The sequence below is a fragment of the Octopus bimaculoides genome, chromosome 21, assembly GCF_046866305.1.
Source record: "Octopus bimaculoides isolate indiv1 chromosome 21, ASM4686630v1, whole genome shotgun sequence".
NCBI lineage: Eukaryota > Metazoa > Mollusca > Cephalopoda > Octopoda > Octopodidae > Octopus > Octopus bimaculoides.
The window spans coordinates 2,985,301-3,007,728 of record NC_142948.1 but is presented as its reverse complement, the minus strand read 5'-3'; the positions used below and the strand labels follow the sequence as shown (position 1 = coordinate 3,007,728).

The window sequence follows — 22,428 nt, the reverse complement described above, 5'->3', positions numbered from 1 at the left end:
AGATGCTAAGAAAATAAACACGGTCAAATCATATTAACGGCTCCAATGAGCTGTTTTATTGTCACAAGATATAATACAGTGATATGTCATCTCTCATGTATGAATACGTTTGTGTTTAGACAAGGTACCACTTTCAGTGAATGATTTGCCACAGGTATCACAGTGATAAGGTTTCTCTCCTGTATGAATACGTGTGTGTCTAGTTAAATCACCACTTCCAGAGAATGATTTACCACAAATATCACAGTGATATGGTTTTTCACCTGTATGAATACGTGTGTGTCTAGTTAAATCCCCACGTTCAGAGAATGATTTACCACAGATATCACAATATGGTTTCACTCCTGCATGAATACGTTTGTGTTTGGTTAACATATTACCTGTAGGGAATGATTTACCACAGGTGTTACAGTGATATAACCTCCCTCGTGCATGAATGTGTCTGTGTTTTGTTAAATTGCCATTTCCAGTAAATGATTTACCACAGATATCACAGTGATATGGCTTCTCCCCTGTATGAGTACGTTTGTGTATAGTTAAGTTACTACGGCCAGAGAATGTTTTACTACATATATCACAGAAATATGGCCTTTCTCCTGTATGAATACGTTTGTGTTCAGTTACGCTACTTTTACAAGAGAATGATTTACCACAGATATCACAGTGACATGGCCTCTCTCCTGTATGAGTGCGTTTGTGTATAGTTAAGTGACTAAATCTTGAGAATAATTTATTACAGATATCACAGCGATATGGTTTATCTGCCATATCAACGTGTTTAGGTCTTGTCAGGCAGTCAGCTCCAGAGAGTGATTTTCCACGATCGACACAATGGTAAGGTTTCTCTCCTGTCTGTACAGACTTGTGAGCAATTGATGCATTTCTAGAATAGTATGTTGTATCACAGATCTCATAGTGATGTGGTTTCTCTCTTGTATGAATAAATCTCTGAGTGGTTTGATCGTGATTCTGAGAGACAGATTTACTATAGATGTCACAGCAATATGTTTTCCTTCTTTCGGTATGTATGTTATCAGAAAAACCAGTCGATATGGACTCTGTATTCCATTCAACCTGTTTCTCATGCAATTTATTTGCCCACTTTTCATTTTTTCAATTTATTTGCCCACTTTTCATTTTTTCAATTTTATTTTGCTATCTGAAATATTGTCTGTGATGTTTTGTCAACATATGATGCTGAAAACTTGTTTGTAAATGTCTAATTTGAATGCAAAATCCACAAGTCCATTTTCGAGATAGTAATGTTACTGATATTCTCCGTACAAAGAAACTATGGTGAAATTCTTACCGAAAATATTTCGCATCAATTCGATTGTAAATATATAAAAACAAGTTCGGTTCTGGGTACTACTAATGCAGCACGGTTCCGTCCGTGCTAGCTAGTCTTGAGTGGTCGATCCTAACCCTAACCCTAACCCGCGTGTGCAAATGAATACGGGTTAGGGTTAGGATCGACCACTCACGACTAGCTAGCGCGGACGGAATCGTGCTGCTTTAGTAGTACCCGGTTCTGTTATGTAAAGTAGTTTTTCTTTGTAATTATTTCAATGATGAATATTCTTGATGCACCTGAAAAATGCCTTTTATATGACAACGTCATATATTTCTCAGATAACACCAAACAGTAGAAGATATAGAAACGGTGACAGACAAATGCCTACAACTACACATTCGCATTGTCTCACATTACATACGTTACACAATAAGTAGATTCTAACACTGTTTTATCTTCCAATAGTCATCCATCGTTGCTCAGAGCCGTAGGTCAGTTGCGATTGTGTAGACCTGCGATAGGTTGTTTTCTTGGCTGTCAGTAATCTTACGATAGATCAGTCAAAATGAAAAGGATTGAATGAAGAAATATCAATACACTATTTTTTTCTTTTTTTGAGCTGGGGTCAAACGCTTCAGTTTGACCGAAATATCAATACAAATACATCGTTTAAATTGCATCTCATATTAAGAAGTTCTTGACGGTTTGCTTACGTTTGTTGATAAGTGGCAAAGAGGTACTGATATATATATATATATATAGTTTCAGCTTAGAGCTGCGGCCATATATATGTGTGTGTGTGTTGTCTTCTATGTAATACGTTACTTTATCATGGAATGGACTCCTTGTTTCACGTTAAGAAAACTTTCAGATCTAAACAATACGAATGAAGGCTTCACTTTAGTTTTCCGGGTGCCTGACAGTTTGGTATCCGGTTGAGCATGCGCTGCGCAGAGGGACGTATGTAAACATAAAACGCACATGCTTGAGTGCGTTCACACTCAACCCTCCATACAAAGACAGTCAGACAGGCAATAAACATATATAGGTATAGCTACACAACTACGATCCTTACAGACTTCGTTTCGTTACGACTTTCTAAGAAATGGATATTTTTTTTTCATGAAAATTTTATTGAAATTCGTTTCAAATAGTGTACTATAACGGAATTTGCTCTAAAAACTTTTATGAGGTGTACGAGTGAAGTTTCGGATAATACACACAACTTATTTTGTTGTGCCTGGGGAGAGTCATTCTCTTTTAGTGTCTTATTACACACGCACTGGTAAAATTTCTACTCATTAATTTATTTTTCCTGAAATTTTCGTTGCGTCTGGCAACCTTTAATAGTCATTGAAAGTCAACGACTATTGAAAAGGTCCCAGATATCATATAGGACAGAACTTGCCCCTGGGTCACCATTCTCAAAATAAATACAAGAAGTGGTTGAAGTCTTACTGATAGGGCACACTACATTTGTCTCATGGGTCTGGAATAACCATGGAAACAGCTCCTTACCCTATACAAGTGAAATTACTAGTGTATAATTTGAAGGTGATAAAAGATATTGCCAGGACTTTTGGCTTCCAACAAACACATGGTTTTGGAACAATCATAGATGGTAGTGGGATGGATTAGGAAAGAAAATATGACATATTTCTCCAAAACTTTTTTAACAAATTTTGTTTTTTGTCGTTGAAGAAATAGGTTAACGTGATTCCACAAATTTAGTAGAATTCCAAACTGTATCTCAGTTGCATGAGTAATGTAAGCCTTCGAGTTACCATTATTTGTTTTTGATTATCTTCAATAACAACATATCAACAAAGATGTTCCTTTATTAATCAGAAAAGGAAGCAATTAAAGTACAAATACAAGAGAACTCCAGTTTTATTTCATTTTGAATTTAAGAAAGGTTACAAAGGATGGTGAAGATTTTGGGCTTCAAAACCTAGAGAATACAAGCTTGAGAAAATGTGGTGATATCTTGTATGGCAGAAATGTCCAACCGACGCCAACATAGGAAAATGAATAAAAACACGGGAGACATTTAATCGTAAACTATACCAGACTGTGCATTTAGGATCAGTTCAAGATTAATTACATTGACTTGATACATGCAATTAAAATTTAGTTTAACAATGCTTGAGAACTGATAAAACAACTCAAATCTTACGAACAATGAAATCATCCCTTTGATAAGATTCATACATAATAAACGTTACATGAACGAATATATAATGATATATTTATATTCTAATTTAGCATGACGAAATGCTTTCTAACATAACAAATGTTGTGATTGAGTTCCAGATTTATCAGTAGTTTCATCGATATTTACCAACAATATCAAATAAATCAATGCCATCTGTTCTGGAAACAATTACATGAGATATATACGAGTTTCCTGAAACAAGCATTTACTTATATATCACAGTGGTAAATTCTCACCACGGTACAGTTGTATTTATTATAGATGTTTGAAAGATTGTGATCACACATCCAAATTTACCTTCCACTGTGTGTACATTTCTACAAGTAACTCTTTACATTGAAAAGTTTTTCTTTCTGTATGAAACCATGCATGTATAGTTGACAGTCTACCAGTAGAGAATGATTTACTACAAATATCACAGTGATATGCTCTAACCTGTATGAATACGCATGTGTCTAGTTAATTTATTTCTAATGTAGAAAGATTTGCCACAAATTTCACAGCTATGTGCTTTTTCCCCTGTGTGAATAAATTTGTGTTTCAACAAGCTACCATTTTCAGAGAATGATTTGCCACATATATCACATTGGTAAGGTTTTTCACCTGTGTGAATGCGTCTGTGCCTATGTATGTCACTACTTACAGAGAATGATTTACCACAAATATCACAGTGATACGGTTTCTCACCTGTATGGGTGCGTTTATGTTTAGTTAACTCACTGCTGCCACAAAATGCTTTACCACAGATATCACAATGATATGGTTTCTCTCCTGTATGAACACGGTTGTGAATATTAGATGCACTTTTATCAGAGAAAGCTTTACCACAGATATCACAGCGGTATGGTTTTTCCCCTGTATGAATCCGTTTATGCCTATGTAATTGATCACTTCGAGAGAATAATTTACCACAGATCTCACATTTAATTGACTTTTCTGCAACATGAATATATTTATGTGCAGTTAAGTTGCCATTTTCACAGAATGATTTACCACAAATATCACAGTGATATGGTTTCTCTCCTGTATGAATTAATTTGTGCTTTGCTAAATTGCCATTTCCAGAGAATGATTTACCACAGATATCACAGTGATATGGTTTCTCACCAGTATGAATACGTTTGTGTATTGTTAAGTCACTACTTCTCGCAAATGATTTACCACAGATATTACAGTGGTATGGCTTCTCTCCTGTATGAATACGTCTGTGTTTAGTTAAGCCATCTCTGCAAGAGAATGATTTTCTACAAATATCGCATTGAAATGGTGTCTCACCTGTATGAATACGTTTGTGTGTGATTAATCCATTACCAGAGAAAAATGATTTGCCGCAGATATCACATTCATATGGCTTCTCTCCTGTATGAATACGCTTGTGTTTAGATAAGTCATTACTTCCACAAAATGATTTACCACAAATATCACAGTGATACGGTCTCTCTCCTGTATGAATGCGTTTATGTCTAGTCAAGTCAACACTTCCATAAAAACATTTACCACATATATCGCAGCGATATGGTCTTTCTGATGTATGAATGTATTTGTGTCTTGTTAAGTAATAAGATGCAGAGAATGATTTACCACAGACATCACACTCATATGGTTTCTCTCCCGTATGAATAGATGTGTGAACTGTCAATGCAGTCTTCGACAAGAATGTCTTACCACAGATATTACAATGGTATGGCTTGTCTTCTTTATGATACCGTTTGTGTCTAGTTAGGTGAATCTTTTGAGAGAATACTTTACCACAGTTATCACAGCGATACGGATTCTGTTCAGTATGAATACGTTTGTGAATGGTTAGGCTGTATTTTTTAGAGAACGACTTACCACAGATGTCACAACAACATGTTTTCCCTTCCTCTGTACATATGTCATCAGCCTGTTTCTCATACGACTCATTATCCATTTTTTTTTCTTTGCCCACTGTTATTCGTATATTCTTATTTTGTTTTTTTGCAATATGAGACATCAACTGAGATGTTTGTTAACATACGATGATGCCAGAAACTTGTTAGTAAATATTTAATTTGAATGCAAATTCCATATGTCCATATTCGAGGTAGTAATGCAGATGAAGTTTGCCGATTTTCTCTGTACACAGAAAATAATGGATCCAGTCGGTTAGGCTGCTGCCAGATCAGAAATATTTCAATTCAATGATGAGCAATATTCTTGATGCATTTGAAGTAAAAAAAATTTGTCATGCATGTGTCATTTGGTATATCTGAAATAAAACAGAAACAGTATATAATATCGGAGATACTTAAAAATAGATTATTTTAATAAGCATCCTTTTGACAATTTAAAATTTTTATTACAAAGACAATTGATAAGATATCTTAATCAGACTTGTTCTATTGTACTCAGTGGTTTACAAATTTTTTAATTTTTACCTCATTTAATACACCTCTGTATGGACACCATTAGTTGCACGAAGCACATCAAGACGGCAATTGATTCCTTGCCATGTTCTCTGTAGCATAGCCTCGTCAATGGTTGCAATTGCATCTGTTATCTTTTGCTTTAGTTCAGTAATGTTCCGTACCTTTGTTCGATACACGATATCTTCAACATAGCCCCATAGAAAGCAATCCAGAGGTGTGATATCTGGTGAACGTGGTAGCCACGGAATTGGTCCATCCCTTCCAATCCAACAGTCTGGAAATGTATGATTAAGGAACTCATGAACATGTAGTCTTCAATGTAGTGGGGCACCATCTTGCTGGAAAATGATGGTTGGTTCAAGGTCTGGGAGTTGTGGTGCTACATATTCAGTCAAATTGTAAAAAGACTTTATGGACACCCTGTACATATTTTACCTGCCATTGCTTCCCAGCTGTTTTGATGGCGTGTTCGGTAAAATCCGTAAAAAGATTTTATGTATATTTACTTTTTGCTCTGATATACCACACACGCTTTGATGTTCAAGACCGACTTTCATTCCCTTGACGGTAGAGACGGACTATATGTAATCTGAACCTTTCCCCCCCTTATTTATTAATTTTTTTACGGAATCCCACGTTTTAGGCTATGGAGATTCCGATTATGAAAAAACATTTTTTGAAAAATTTCAACCCCCCCCCCCCACCAAGCAGGCTATTTACATGCTAGAAATAACAGCCAAATCTCACAAAACTAGTGTTAGGTTTACCCTGTGAACCTATATAAAAACCGGGGGGGGGGGGGGGAATCGAAATTTTGAAATTTTTTTTTCAGAATCGGAATCTCCATAGCCTAAAACGTGGGATTCCGTAAAAAAAAAAAAAAACACAAGGGGGGAAAGGTTCAGATTACATACAGTCCATCTGGACCATTCTGTTTGAGAATTACATTAAGGGTATACATGTTTGTGGAATACTCAGCCACTTAGACGTTAATTTCATTGTGAAGGTAATTCATTTGATCGAACCACTGAATGTTCATCGTCGAAACCGATGGAAAACCCATCATGTATGTATGTATGAAAGGTTCACGAAACAAGACCAAAAAATCACAACAATATATCTAAACAAAATAACAATAGTAAAAAAAGTACATCAGCATAAAACAGATTTCTGTATATGTCTATGTTTGGATAATCGCGTGTGTGTGTGTGTGCATGACTGTATATGTGTGTGTCGGTGACCGTAGCTGTCAAGAGAAAGTCGGTCTTGAACATCAAAGAATGCCCAGATATGAATATCTCTCAACACAAGTAAAGCAGTGGATAGAAATTAGCATTGTGTTTGTGAGAGATGTTACTTGATGAAAACTTATTGTTATGATTGTGCGAATAAGGACGACAAATTGGCAGAGCTAGAGAGAAAATGCTTACAACTACACTTTCACATTTCTCATTACATATGTTTTGAACTTGAGAAAAGTAGGTTCCAACACTTTCTTCTCTGTAGTCATCTATTGTTATTCATAAACGTTGCTCTGTTTTGATTGTGTAGATATGTGATCAAAGCCAGGTTGTTTTCATGGAAGTCACGAATATTACGGCAGATCAGTTAAAAGGAAAAGGATTGAATGAAGAAATATCAATACACATACCTCGTTTAAATCGTATGTAATATCAGGAAGTTCATGATGTGTTGATGAATGGCAAAGATTTTGTAACAGGATGACAGATTCCCGCACTGGATGGGTGCTGCTCGCATCCTTCACATCAAATATTAATTGAAGAAAGAATCAAGAGTTTTCGTTAATTTCAACAGTATACACATTTATTCTTTGATTCGCAATATAAACCATTTCCTTCCTGTGGGCGAATCGGCAGAAGCCTAGTGGAATGAGTCAATCTTGTCCGTTCATGCATAGCGGGGATGCGCCGAGGTAGCAGCTCGGGAGAGCTGCTGGAGACACGTCTGTATCGTTCAGCTGCTAGCGTCCAAAAGAGAATTTAGCTGTTGCTAGTTTTCTGCGCATGCGCAAACTTCCGGCAGGCCTTCCAAGATGACGTCACTACAATTTGCACATATAGTCATATGATAATATGGTACTTTGCCATGGAATCCTTGTTTGACGTTATGTGAAATGTTTTCAAATCTTTGCGTTTAGAATGAAGGTTTAATTTACATTTTAAAAAATTACATCGTAGTGTCGTATGCATATCCGGTTGAGCATGCGCTTGACTTGGTTACACACGAACTGTAACTTGTGTACAGCAAGGGCACCTTTTAAAACGTATACACGAATGTATAAAAAATACTTACGTGAGTACGCTCCCACCCAGCAGACTGTTTCCTCATGGTCGTGGTATGTGCTAGAACCAACAGCACATACCACATACCTTGAATCCCACCCCTTTTTGCCTGAAAAATTTTACAATTTTTTTTTTTTTTAATACAGATTTTATAACATGTTATAACATTTTGGTTAGATTACAGAAACACATTTGATTATTTTATCTTGCTTGTGGATGCTAGAATCCCTTTGACTTACCAAGGAACAATACTGGGTCACCATTCTGAAAATAAATATATCTATTGTGTTGCCATGTTTGTTCTAGATTATCATCAATAACAACATAACAAATATGTTCCTTTATTAATAAAAAAAGAAGAAACTAAAATACAAATATGAGAAGACCGGTTTTATTTCAGCTCCAATTTAGTAAGAAATAGCCACAAAGAATTTTAAGGTCAGGATGAAGATTCTTACGTCCAAACTGAGAAAATGTAGAGGTATCTTATACAATGGACATGTTCAGAGGGCAGCATGGGAAATGAATAAAAGCACTGGAGACATCTAATCACAGACTATACTCGACTCTGCGCATTTACAATCAGTTCAACATCAATTACATTGACACATGCAATTAACATTTAACTTAATGATGGTTAAGAACTGATGAAATAACTCAAATCTTAGCAACAATGAAATCATTCCTTTGATAAGATTCATACATAAACTTTAAACTAGAATATATAAAGTACATGAATGAATGTATAATGATATAATATATATCCTAGTATAGCATGATAAAATGTTTTTTATGGTTTGTGTGTTTCATCATAATGTAACAATTGTTGTGATGTCTCTGATTTATAACAATATTTACTAATTTGTCTTTCTCTTCTCTATTCTGGAGAGAGTTTCATGGGATATATGAATTTCCTGAAACAATGCATTTATTAACATATTGCAGTGTTTATTATAGATTAAAGATACTCATATATTTGCTCTGTGTGTCAATACATCTATGAATAACACTTTTCATAGAATAACTGCTTATAGGTTTACTGTTCTGTATGAATACATGCATGTGTATTTAACTGACTACCTCTAGAGAATGATTTACCACAGATATCACAGTGATATGGCTTCTCCCCTGTATGAATACGTTTGTGTATAGTTAACGCATTTCCATGAGAGAACGGTTTACCACAGATACTGCAGTTATATGGTTTCTCTCCAGTGTGTGTACGTTTGTGTACAGTTAAGGCATTTCTATGAGAGAATGATTTACCACAAATATCACAGTGATATGGCTTCTCTCCTGTGTGAATATACTTATGCCGGGTTAGATTCCCTGGGTCAGATAGTGCTTTACCACAAATATCACAGTGATATGGCTTCTCTCCCGTATGAATACGTTTGTGAGTCGTTAAGTCACTGCTTACAGAAAATGATTTACCACAGATATCACAGAGATATGGCTTTTCTCCGGTATGAATGCGCTTGTGAATAGTTAAGTGAGTGCTTCTTGAAAATGACTTACTACAGACATCACAGTGATATGGCTTCTCTCCTGTATGAATGCGCTTATGAGTAGTCAAGTCACCTCTTCGAGAGAATGATTTACCACAGATTTCACAATGATATGGCTTCTCTCCTGTATGAATGCGTTCATGTATAGTTAAGGCATCTCTATGAGAGAATGATTTGGCACAGATATCACAGTGATATGGCTTCTCTCCTGTGTGAATTCGTTTGTGTATGGTTAAGGCATTTCCATGAGAGAATGCTTTACCACAGAAGTCACAGTGATATGGTTTCTCTCCTGTATGAATGCGTATGTGAGTAGTTAAGTCACTACTCCCAGAGAATGATTTACCACAGATATCACAGTGATACGGCTTCTCACCTGTATGAATTCGTTTGTGTTTAGTTAAGACACTTCCTTCAGAAAATGACTTACCACAGATGTCACAATGATATGGTCTCTCACCTGTGTGAATGCGTTTATGTGTAGTTAGGTTTCTTTTTTGAGAGAATGATTTTCCACATATGTCACAGTCATATGACATTTTTTCTAACTCTTTCAGTGTTCCATCAAGAAAATCAGTCCTTTCAGGCTCTCTTTCACATATCTCTAATTCCATAATTATTCTTCTCTTATTTCCAACAAATATTTCTACTGTAGCATCTTCATTGACTGTGATTTCCTAAAGCGAAGTATTTTGTAAATTTGTTCAATTTTAATTTACAAACAAAATAATCCTGCACATATTCGAGACAGTGAAGAACTGGAAATATTTCTCATTAGTTCCTCCACTGGTTTATATAAACAGAATCCTATCTGCTCTGTACAGCAGCCTCCCTTTGTCTTTAAATGATCCACTTGAAGCATCAGAAATCTTCTTATGCCAATGACATCCAATATTCTGAAATAGAGAAATAATATTAGCTATATAGAATACTCCAAAATAGCGATTCATTGGAAATTTTTCAACATTTTTATTTTGATAAAATGATAAATTAAGGTGTAAGTGTGGCTTTGTGGTTAAGAAGTTTGCTTGCTAACTACAGTGTTTCAGGTTCAGTCACACTATATTGTACCTTAGGCAAGCGGCTTCTGCTGTAGCCACAGGCTATTTAAACCATGAGAATGAATTTGGTAGATGGAAACTGAAAGAAGCCCATCCTGCATGCTTATAAGTATGTGTTTACGCATGTGCGAGATTGTATATTTTTTGTCTCCTGTGATTGATGTAAATGTGTGCCAAAATTGTACAAGAGCTTGTCTGCCCATGGGGAAATATTACCTCACTGGGAAACGGGTAAGAGTTGGTAGTGGACTGCAAGTAAATACCATCGTTTGTATGAACGATGAGGCCGTTGGGCATTGTAGAAGTGAAGGGAAACCCGAAGTTAATATATATATATATATATATATATATATATATATATATATATGTATATATATATATATATATATATATATATATACATACACACACACACAAGCTTCTATCCATGAAGCATAGAGTGGGACTGAAACTGAAACGATGTCAGAAATTGAACCCGGCCTTACTTGCACAATCTCATACACACGTATATATATCATTACACTTTACCATTTTGTCTTGACGTAAAGTAATAACAAGTCTAGATGTGACTTCAGATATGTTGTCTTCTGAGACTACACATTCAATATTACCTGGGTGCACAATTATATTGGCTTGGTGCCTAAATTTTATTCAACAAAAACAATAACAATATTTAACAAAAACGTTTTTAAATTGATGGTCTGACCGTTTGCCAAGCAAATGGGAAGCAGTAATTGAAGTAGATGGTGAATATGCTCCGGAATAATCATTTAAAGATGTTTTTGTTTTCGTTGAAAAAAAGCCGCAATAATTATGCACCAACCCAATACCATATCAAGAATCAAATGTAGCAAACAAAATACAATTTCAAAAGAAATGATATATTTCGTTGTTCTTTATGAACTTCCAACCATCTTAAAATTTTCAGAATAACCGTGGAATTTTCCATGGGTACTGCTAGTGTAAACGTTAAGGTAGATATATGTATACATTGCATACTCCTACTCCGGAGAACTCTAGTTATCCGATCCTTTTAGCTATTATACTTTATTACTTTACAAAGATAATTCATCTTACGCTCCTCGAAGTTTTTGCAAAAAAGAAAAAGAAAAAAAGGTACAATTACTTTTATGCTCTCGTTGCAACCCCGCCAGGTTTGATTGAGCAGCTGATCTGTTGTCCAGTTTAGGTTGCTTACAGGGATGTTGTTACAAATTTCATGAGAGATTAAACAAAAGAAAAACTTCATAATGATCAAAGTATAAAAAAGAAATTGAGGCAATTATAAACAAAAAATACCTTGAATAAATGACAGGTATTCGAAAGTTAGTAATGGTGGCGATATATGTTACTGAACAGAGAAGAGTCAGTACAATGTAGATATCATATAACTTCAGATACATATGACTATTTTTCCATTACTTTATGTTTGAAATTAAATAAAATAATTCTTTAGATTGACTTGAAACTAGTTAATGGATATTTTATGACATTCCTCACCCAAGACGGGCGGTGCAAAGTCAATATCCGGTTGAACATGCGCAATCCGAATTGTCTTTTTAGCGAAGGAATTTGTAAGTGCGGTCACGGTATTATGTCTTGTTCAATGCTGTTAGGTCTTTGTAGATCATCTTTTAACGATATAGTATAGAAAGATAGCAGGGTAACTCCGTTCGTAGGAGAGGTTAAGAAGTTAAAGGGAGAGGATGAAACATTGTAACTGAATAAATCGGGAAGTTAAAAGCACTTCTGAAAAATATTACTCTTTTACTTGTTTCAGTCATTTGACTGCGGCCATGCTGGAGCACCGCCTTTAGTCGAGCAAATCGACCCCAGGACTTATTCTTTGTAAGCCTAGTACTTATTCTATCGGTCTCTTTTTGCCGAACCACTAAGTTACGGGGATGTAAACACACCAGCATCAGTTGTCAAGCGATAGTGGGGGGTGGGGGGGGGGGCAAACACATACATACACATATATGACAGGCTTCTTTCAGTTTCCGTCTACCAAATCCACTCACAAGGCTTTGGTCGGCCCTGGATCTCTCTAATGCTTTTCTCTGTCTCGTGTTTCTTTATTTATAGCCATGTTTTGGCAGGAAAATCATGAAAAATTCCTCTCGAATTCATATGATCAAATGATAGCGGCTGAACTATCATCAGCAGACAATTAGGCTGATGTTGCCTAATGTTTGTCTCCTATCTCTTGTTACTGGTGATCTTTCGTTACGAGAACACACGACTGCTAGTTACAAACCACATGTGTTTATTTACCTTTGTGAAGATGATCGTCGATTTCCGTAAAATTATTTTATTTTTTCACATATGTGGTTGGGAGGGAAATGGGATCTTCTGAAGTCGGCGTGAAAGCGAAAGAGACAGAGAGAGCACGATTGTATGAGGGAAGAACTTTTGAAGTTGGCGTGAATCGGAAGAATTGATGTTCGTGCGTGTGTGTGTTTGATGGTGTGTGCGAGACAGAAAGTGTGGTGTGTAAGTGAAGTGCTTTTGTTAGTGTGTGTGAAGAGACAGAGAGAGTGATGTCCTTGCTGTGTGTGTGTGTGTCAGAGAGAGAGAGAGATCACTAAAAATCTTTTCACTTTTTGTAGTGAGTGAATGGTCGACCTGGTTGGGGAGGCACAAACCTGTGCCATCCCTGGAAGGACGATACACGACAACCTTCACCTTAGATCGGGTTAGTAAAGTTCCTGGCAAGGGTGGTGCACTGGTGAATTTGGACTGGTCTAAAATTTTCAGGGGTAGGTGAAGCTATGTGGAATGATAATTAAGTTGTAGGGATGGTTGTGATGGAGAAGTATTCTGAAAGATTTTTATTGAATAAATTTAAGGTTGTATAATTATTTGGAATTCACTCCTGCAGGTAGAACTTTGTAATGAAAGTTCAGTCCATCATTTAAACCTTAGTAAATTAGGTAAGGTTTTGTAGGTGGAAAGTTGGTCAGTAGATTTCTATACTTGTTGCTGGCTCTCACTTGGCTACTGTCAACTAACTGGCTATATCACATGTTCATACTATAGCCATCATTGTTATTATTTAATCAATTTATCCTATTTCTTATCACTCACTCACTGTTTGATAACCTCTTTACCTAGCATTTAATACCAATTTCTGTCAGCAAATTATAATTTCAAAGCACACAATTAATGTAAACGTTTTTTTTGGTGAACTCTGCTATTTATGGTTGTCCAATCCAAACCATGCCAGTGCACTGAGAGAAGGGTGCATTGATGATGGATTACAAACTATAACACCATGTATTCATATCCATACATGCAAATTAACATTGAATCATTAAATAAATATGACAAAAATATAAATTTTACTGACAACAGAATCAGTCTTTTATTGGGATACGCAGATAATTAAAATTTCAACTAGAATATTTACTTGATACATGAATAAATGCATAAGATTGAAATTATATACAAGATGCAATTATATTGTATCATGTATTATTACTTTTGCACAGGTGCTATATAGAATATATACGAAGAAGCTGGAACAGTACTTTCAGGAGCAATATCAGTGTTAAGATATCTCACCAATGTAGATATCTGTTGTGATTGTACAAAACACAGTGTTAAGAGGTTTTTATTGAAGTATTGTTATCCGAGATGTTGAAGGCTTTATCAAACGGCTTCCCTGTGTGAATAAATTTCTGTGTATATATTTATGAACACAGAGCCACTTCTGAAGTTGAAAACATTTACTCTTTTGCAAAAATATACACATTGTTATGTATTCTTTTGTTCTTGATGGGATAATAAACAACTCACTGAAGGCATTGTTATGATTCTACGTGTTTATTTACTTGACATGTTTACAGATAGTATCTATAGCGGAGTGATACACACTGCGTATCTGCCTTAGACACAGTTCATACTGCTTAGTAGATGCGCTTAACAAAATAGTACTACTAGTGAGGATGTATTCATATATATATATACGTATACCTACGCATGCACATAGATATGAAAGTATAACACACATATATAGTTATGTGATATTTATCACTAATATCAATTACATAGTTTTTCTCCCGTATGAATACACTTGTGCCTAGCTAAGCTACCTGTGTGGGAGAATGATTTATTGCAGATAGCACAGTGGTATGGTTTCTCACCTGTATGAATGCGTTTGTGTCTAGTTGCATTACTACTTTTAGAAAAGGTTTTACCACAGATATCACAGCGATATGGCTTCTCACCAGTATGAATACGTTTGTGTTTAGTTAAGTGACTTCTTTCAGAGAAAAATTTATCACAGACATCACAGGGAAATGGCTTCTGTCCTGTATGAATACGTTTGTGTTTTGCTAAGTTACCTGGATCAGATAATGATTTACCACAGATGTCACAGTGATATGGTTTCTCTCCAGTATGAATGTGTCTGTGGACAGTTAATTCCCCACTTGCAACAAATGCTTTACCACAGATATCACAGAGGTATGGCTTTTCTCCTGTATGAATGCGTTTATGGATAGTTAATTGACTATTTGCAGAGAATGATTTACCACAGATATCACAGTGATATGGCTTCTCTCCTGTATGGATGCGTTTGTGACTGGTTAAGTGACTACTTCCAGTGAATGACTTACCACAGATATCACAATGGTATGGTTTCTCTCCAGTATGAATGCGTGTGTGGGTAGTTAATTCACTACTTCCAGAGAATGATTTACCACAAATATCACAGTGATATGGTTTCTCTCCAGTATGAATGCGTTTGTGGATAGTTAAGGCATTTCTATGAGAGAATAATTTCCTACAGATATCACATTGGTATGGTTTCTCTCCTGTATGGGTACGTATGTGAGTAGTCAAGTCACTACTTCGATAGAATGATTTGCTACAAATATCACAGTGATGTGGTTTCTCCCCAGTATGAATACGTTTGTGTTTAGTTAAGACACTTTCTTCAAAGAAAGATTTACTACAAATATCACAATGATATGGTCTCTCTCCTGTATGAAAGCATTTGTGAGCAATAAGGTTACTATTTTGAGAGAATGATTTACCACACATATCACAGTGATATGATGTTTTCCCCCTGTCTTTCAGCATTTCCTCACAAAAATCCATAGTTTCAGACTCTGTTTTGCATTTAACCTGGCTGTTTTGCAATTCATTTTCCATAGTTACTTTCCCTTTGACACTTCTGTTATATTTCAAACAACTGTGATCTTCCTCGATACATCACTATATCACAAATTTCAAATATGTGTCAAATTCTTCTGAGGATGCCAAATTACCTTGTCACATTCTGAAATAATGGAGAAAGAGTGTAAGACATAGGGATTACTTAAAAGCAGAGAATCAACAGTTGAAAATTTTCTACAGTGAGCAGGAAGTAATTAAGTTGGTTATAGAGGCAGTAGAAGTTGCTTCAAGGGTCAGAAATGTGAGCCCTGGTGGGTAGTTACTGATTGGAAACAAGATATGGCTCGGTGGAACCGAAATGAAACCAGAAGTGATGACAGTGACATCCCGTAATTGCAATTCAACACTATAGGACATACCAATGCAGCCAATACATAAACATACATATATTTAATAGCCGTATATATATATATATATATATATATATATATATATATATATATATATATATATATATATATATAAATTTAAAGAATGGAATAAACGCATATTATAACTGCATAATGTGCTACCCTGGTATCTATTAACCAATTTATTTTATCCGAGTTATTTATTACTAGGAGAAAATAAAGACATATAATAAAATAATATATATATATATATTATACAAGATGGAAACAATCACATTTACGAGAAAATATAAGCCATTGATGTACGAAATGAGATTCATAATTTTTTCTCAGTCTCTAAATTTGTTTCGTCATCATGTGGATCAACAAAATTGAATGGTTCACAACTTCATAATAGAAGTTGCCGAGATCCACATAAGAAACCCACCCATCGGATATCAAACGTGTTTTATAAAATTTTGGTATATCACTTGTCACTTCCGGTTTCTATCGCAATTTTACTTTCATTTTTTACGGACAACTTACTTTCACTATTTTACGATGATAAACGGCCTTTTAAGCAAATACAGATGTAAAATCTGACCTGAACCATTCAAATTTTACTTCTTGATTTAAAATTACATCATACAACCCTGTTTGAAATGAGCATATTTACAGACTACAACTTTAGATTGTGTAACATTACACATGTGTTAAACTATAGCAGGGGTCCCTCAACTTTTTACACCATCGACCCCTTCAAAGAATCCTTAACTCTTCATCGACCCCCAGGCATGTACAAGATAATAAAGTTGATGTGCTGCTATGCATATATTGACCCCTTGAATAGTCCCACCGACCCCAGGGGTCGATATCGAACACTTTAGAGATACCTGAACTATAAAATAGTGGATGTTAACATTCTTCTGAGTCCAGAGAGGTCACTGATTGTCATAGAGTCACCGGTAAAATGTGATTAAACCCACGTTTAAAGGGGTGCAACGAATTTGATGACATCAAACAAAACGAAACATAATATCAATGAAAGATGGGGGAAAAACAGGAGGAAATCAAGAGGTCAACATGAACAAAAGATACTCTAAGTATGAATTACAACAAATTTTTTGAGGAAATCGATGACAGTGGGAATGTGTTAACCTGAATGCAGAACTAGTACTACATGAATAATGCAATATAATAGGTATATGTAAATATTACAGTACAGTAAATAAATAGGATTACTTTACCGTGATTCAGCTAACAAAAATATTCTTTGCATGGTTGAGATTGGAATAAAAATATTGTTTAGCTGTCAATCGGAGTGATGCTTTCTGTCAATATCCGGTTGAACATGCGCACGCATGGCGAACGAACTTTTTTGCCGGTTGAGCAGGATACAAGCGGGGCTTGTCTGTGTCCAATAACCATTCTTCCATTCCGTTATCGATGTGGGCGAGCGCGCGTGTATATCTATCTATCTGTGTGTTTCTATTTAGCATGCAGTTTAGTGTTGTAAAAAAGTGAAAGTAAACTTTGACGCCTGTGTCATACCACAATTTCGTGAACACAGGCACCCGGTTGTGTGATATATTGTAGTGGTAGTACAGGCATTTCGGAAGTAGCAGTTGAGGTACACTGCTGTAATGTCGTATACCCAACAGCACCAGAGAAAATCTTCACGGAGGCGTTTGTTATCTTATGGGTGGGCTTCCTGGAGTGAGTTCATATATAGTTGTAAAGCTCTGAAACATTCCTCAATTTTTGTTCATCCAATGATGGGAGAATCCATACGCAAACGGTTGAAGGGCGGCGAATGCTACACACACACACACACACATAGTGCACAGGCATCGTACAATCTGCCCTAAGTTTTGAATTAAAATCTTCCACCAAACCTTAGTCACAATTTATGTTCCTTAAACTAGCTGAATGATAACTAAGTTATTTTACTAAATTCTTTATTATATTTGCAGTAACTGAAAGAAACACAGAGCATCTCAAAATAAATACAGTAACAAAAGGGTTAATTAATTTTTTATTTCACTTCCTTCCTAATGGTGTTACTCTGTTATCTTACTATACTCTTTCTGTTCTGGAATTATGTTAGATGGAATACAAGTTACTATTCTGAAACAAAGTAATTATTTACAACATCACAGTAATATGTTATCTCAGTAAAGTAGCTACAGTTACGGTTATATTATATATAGTGTTAAAAAGTTATCACACAATTGTCTTTCCACTGAGAATACTTTTGTGGTGATAGGAAAAGTATCATTTATAGTAGAATTTGACACTGATCGGTTTATACCTGTAGAAATGCAGATATTTGTAGTGAAGTGACATTCTTTGAGAAACTGATTTACTACCCATATCAGTTATAAGGCTTGGATCTTGTTCAAAACGGGGGCAGCAGTATTTTCTTAACGAAACACTTTGAAACTTGGGACACTGGTAGAATGTGTCATATAAAACATCTTTTTCTCTTAGTCTTCTTAACAAAAAAAAACGTACATCGCAAGTTATTTCATGTTAAAGTTGTCGTATTTCTGTAATTTCAACCAATCACTGACGTCTATTCAGCTGTATACATTAAGTGCTGACTACGTAAACAAACGATTCTGGCGGTGATAAAATTATTATTTCCTTGTCAAAAAATGGCTGAAGCATATTGGCAGTAGCTAATAAACCTTTCTATTATAGGCACAAGGCATGGTTTTTGAGGGAAGGAGCAAGTCAGTTAGGGTTAGGGAAAACGAACACACGTGTGTTGTCTCTGCAAAATGTCAGAAGTAATGGAGATTAAATACGCTTTACACCGCTTAAACTGCCAAAGGAGTAAGTATAAACAGCTGAATACTTGTCAGTGATTGGTTGAAATTATCGAAATAAGACAATTTTTTACATGAAATAAATTCGAATACAAAAATTATTTTCTGTTCTATAACACAAAATAGATAAGTATACGAAGTTTGAAAGTCTTTCGGTACCAAAAACACTACATAAAACATAAATGAAAACTGGTGCCCCCGTTTTGAACAAGATCCTAAGGCTTTTCTCTTGTATGAAGATCCTTGTGTCTAGAGAAGCTGCCAGTGTCAGATAGTGATTTGCCACAGATATCACAAAGATAAGGCTTCTCTCCTGTATGAATACGTTTGTGCTTATTTAAGTCACTACTTTGAGAGAATGATTTATCACAGATATCACAATGATATGGCTTCTCTCCCGTATGTACACGAATGTGAGTTGTCAAGTAACTACTTCTAGAGAAGGATTTACCACAGATGTCACAGTTATATGGTTTTTCTCCTGTATGAACTCGTTTGTGTCTAGTTAAATCGCCATTCTGAGAGAATGAATTGCCACAAATATCACAGTGATATGGTTTCTCCCCCGTATGAATGCGTTTGTGTCTAGTTAGGAAACTTCCTTCAGAGAAAGATTTACCGCAGATATCACAGTGATATGGTTCCTCTCCTGTATGAATTCGTTTGTGTCTTGTTAACTCACTACTTTGAGAATATGATTTACCACAAATATCGCAGTGATATGGTTTCTCTCCTGTATGAATACGTTTGTGTTTAGTTAAATCCCCATTTCGAGAGAATGATTTACCACATATATCACAACAAAATGGCTTCTCTCCTGTATGAGTCCGTCCATGCCTAGTAAAGTCACTACTTCCAGAAAAGGATTTACCACAGATATCACAATGATATGGTTTCTCCCTTGAATATTCTTCAGCAGTTGATTTACCTGAGTGTAACAATGATTTACCACAGATATCAGTACAATTCTGCTTGTCTCCAGTATGAATGCGTTTGTGTTTAGTCACTTCTGAATTTTGAGAAAATGATTTACCACAGATATTACAGTGAAATGGTTTTTCTCCTGTATGAATACGTTTATGTCGAGTTAACTCACTACTTTCAGAGAATGATTTGCTACAGATATCACAACAATATGGCTTCTCTCCTGTATGAATTCGTGTGTGTTTAGTTAAATCTCCAGTTTGAGAGAATGATTTACCACATATCTCACAGTGATATGGCTTCTCTCCTGTATGAATACGTTTATGCTTAGACAAGTCTCCATTTCGAGAGAATGATTTACCACAGATATCACAGTGATAAGGCCTCTCTCCCGTATGAATGCGTTTGTGTTTAGGTAAGTTAGATTTTCGAGAGAATAATTTACCACAGATATCACAGTGATATGGCTTCTCTCCTGTATGAATACGTTTGTGACAAGTTAAGTTACCACTATGGGAAAATGATTTACCACAGATATCACAGTGATATGGTTTCTCTCCTGTATGAATAAGTTTGTGCTTATCTAAGACATATGGATTTGAGAAGGATTTATTGCAGATGTTACAGCAATATGGCTTCTCTCCTGTATGAATGCTTTTGTGAAAAGTTAAGCGATTTCTTTGAGAAAATGATTTATCACAGATGTCACAGTGATATGGCTTCTCTCCAGTATGAATACGTTTGTGAGTACTTAATGCAGTACTCTGGGAGAATGATTTCACACACACATCACACTGATATACTTTTATTCCTGTATGAATGCGTTTGTGAATAGTTAAGACATTTCTATGGGAAAATGATTTACCACAGATATTACAGTGATATGGTTTTTCTCCACTATGTTTTCTTTTGTGAGTAAGGATACTTTTTTGAGAGAATGACCTCTTAAAGATATCACACTTATATGATGTTTTTTGTATCTCTTCCGTCATCTCATCAGCAAAATTATTTGTTTGTGGCTCAGTTTTAATCCCAATTGGTTCTTCATAGAATTTACTCTCCATAGTTATTATTCCTTTAGCACTGCTTTAGTTTATATTTCCATCAACTGTAAATCGTTTTTGAAGAATGAAGATACCACAAACTCTTTGTAGATGTTTCCAAGTTTATTCCAGACAGTGAAGTAGAATTTTGCTGATAATCTCAGTTCACAAGGAATATTTCACACCAATTCAAACATAGATTTATACACACAGGTTGTATCTGGAGAGCCCAATATCTTCCTCCAGTCTTTAAAAGTTGATAAATATTGTCCATGCATCGGATATTTCTGAAATAATAGAGAAACAATTTAAGTGAAAGAGGATATTTAAAAGTAGGCACAGCATTGGAAAATTTACTACATTTCTAAATTGATAAACTGGAGATATAAACATTTATATGGACAATCGAGGTTTACTTGAAATATACATATTTTCAAACTACAGTTACATCCTAAGGCTGTGTAATATGTCAACTTAAAGAAAGTAGTTGTAGACAGACGAAAGTAAAGCCTTATCAAGGCCCGTAACTCTCAAATGATGACACCACTAGCAATAATAAACAACGATTTCACTGAAAATATATCACAACACCTTCTGATTCTCTAACACACACACACACACATATATATAAGCAGCCCAATAGCAGTTCGTAACATTCTGTTCTGTTGTTTTTTTTATAGCCCTAGGTCAGTCCTGGCTGAGCAGACTTGTGACCAAATATTGTTTTTTAGGGGAGTCACGAATTTTATGACAAAACATTAACCAAAGAAACAATACAATGATAAAAAAAAAAAAACACCGATAATATCAAGAAATCAGCGACAAAAAATACCTAATATAAATCCTTTCAAGAAAGCTTGAAACTTTGGGAAGGGAGCTAGTCGATTCCAGCGACCCACTACTCGACTTGTACTTAATTTATCGACCCCGTAAAGATGAAAGGCGGGGTCGGCCTCGGCTGAATTACCTGGTACACCTCGTATAAATAACAATGTCAGGAAGACTGATCGCGGACAAATGTATTACTGAAGCGATAATTAGTGTTTATATATATATATATTTATTTGTTATAATGTTATATATATATAACATTATAAAATATATATATAATATGATGTATAAATATGATTACCTGGCACTGTCATGGTATTAGCTGTCAGAAGTGAAGGAAGACAGTGCCGATTACCTTTCTATCAGCATCTATCTCACGCGAAATGATTTCTTTACAAATATGTAATTTAATTATGCGTATAATTACAGTAATCTTCGGCTTAAAGTGTCTGTAGTCAATATCCGGTTGAACATGCGCATATTCAACCAGAAATTCACTTTGGACAACCAACAAGCAC

General features: G+C 35.4%; 5 protein-coding genes across 7 annotated transcripts in view; 1 reads left to right on the top strand and 4 right to left on the bottom strand.

Moving 5' to 3' along the window:
- The window catches only part of LOC106868788 (UBX domain-containing protein 11), a 283,501-nt gene that overhangs the window by 382 nt on the left and 260,691 nt on the right, over positions 1-22,428 (top strand). The gene's annotated exons all lie outside the window — the stretch shown is intronic.
- Positions 27-768, bottom strand: LOC149131476 (uncharacterized). Its single transcript, XM_089339271.1, has one exon. The coding sequence runs from the start codon at positions 766-768 to the stop codon at positions 94-96; it is 675 nt and encodes a 224-aa protein (XP_089195397.1). The 3' UTR covers positions 27-93.
- LOC106884112 (uncharacterized) lies at positions 3,167-8,098 on the bottom strand. Its single transcript, XM_089339241.1, has 2 exons — positions 7,551-8,098; positions 3,167-5,739 (listed from the first exon to the last, which is right to left on the bottom strand). Exon 2 carries the CDS (start codon positions 5,482-5,484, stop codon positions 3,940-3,942), a length of 1,545 nt encoding a protein of 514 aa, XP_089195367.1. The 5' UTR covers positions 5,485-5,739; positions 7,551-8,098; the 3' UTR covers positions 3,167-3,939.
- On the bottom strand, positions 8,580-15,928 carry LOC149131475 (uncharacterized). Of its 3 annotated transcripts, none has more exons than XM_089339259.1 (2): positions 11,898-12,331; positions 8,580-10,606 (listed from the first exon to the last, which is right to left on the bottom strand). In XM_089339259.1, exon 2 carries the CDS (start codon positions 10,322-10,324, stop codon positions 9,239-9,241), a length of 1,086 nt encoding a protein of 361 aa, XP_089195385.1. In that variant the 5' UTR covers positions 10,325-10,606; positions 11,898-12,331; the 3' UTR covers positions 8,580-9,238. The 3 variants fall into 3 exon arrangements, with proteins under 3 accessions (XP_089195385.1, XP_089195386.1, XP_089195387.1); XM_089339260.1 differs by having other exon boundaries at positions 12,071-12,293; XM_089339261.1 differs by lacking the exon at positions 11,898-12,331 and adding an exon at positions 14,824-15,928 and having other exon boundaries at positions 8,586-10,245.
- Positions 14,107-22,378, bottom strand: LOC106884126 (uncharacterized). Its single transcript, XM_089339231.1, has 3 exons — positions 22,212-22,378; positions 17,529-21,366; positions 14,107-16,055 (listed from the first exon to the last, which is right to left on the bottom strand). Exon 2 carries the CDS (start codon positions 21,098-21,100, stop codon positions 19,328-19,330), a length of 1,773 nt encoding a protein of 590 aa, XP_089195357.1. The 5' UTR covers positions 21,101-21,366; positions 22,212-22,378; the 3' UTR covers positions 14,107-16,055; positions 17,529-19,327.

Bases quoted from the DNA above. Each gene is read 5' to 3' on its own strand.
- LOC149131476 (XM_089339271.1), bottom strand. From the start codon at position 768: ATGGCAGATAAACCATATCGCTGTGATATCTGTAATAAATTATTCTCA.
- LOC106884112 (XM_089339241.1), bottom strand. From the start codon at position 5,484: ATGTCTCATATTGCAAAAAAACAAAATAAGAATATACGAATAACAGTG.
- LOC149131475 (XM_089339261.1), bottom strand. From the start codon at position 15,928: ATGGAAAATGAATTGCAAAACAGCCAGGTTAAATGCAAAACAGAGTCT. The intron at 10,246-14,823 runs TATGTAATTGAT...TAGAAAAAATGT, and splicing joins TATTCATACGGGAGAAAAAC to CATATGACTGTGACATATGT.
- LOC106884126 (XM_089339231.1), bottom strand. From the start codon at position 21,100: ATGGAGAGTAAATTCTATGAAGAACCAATTGGGATTAAAACTGAGCCA.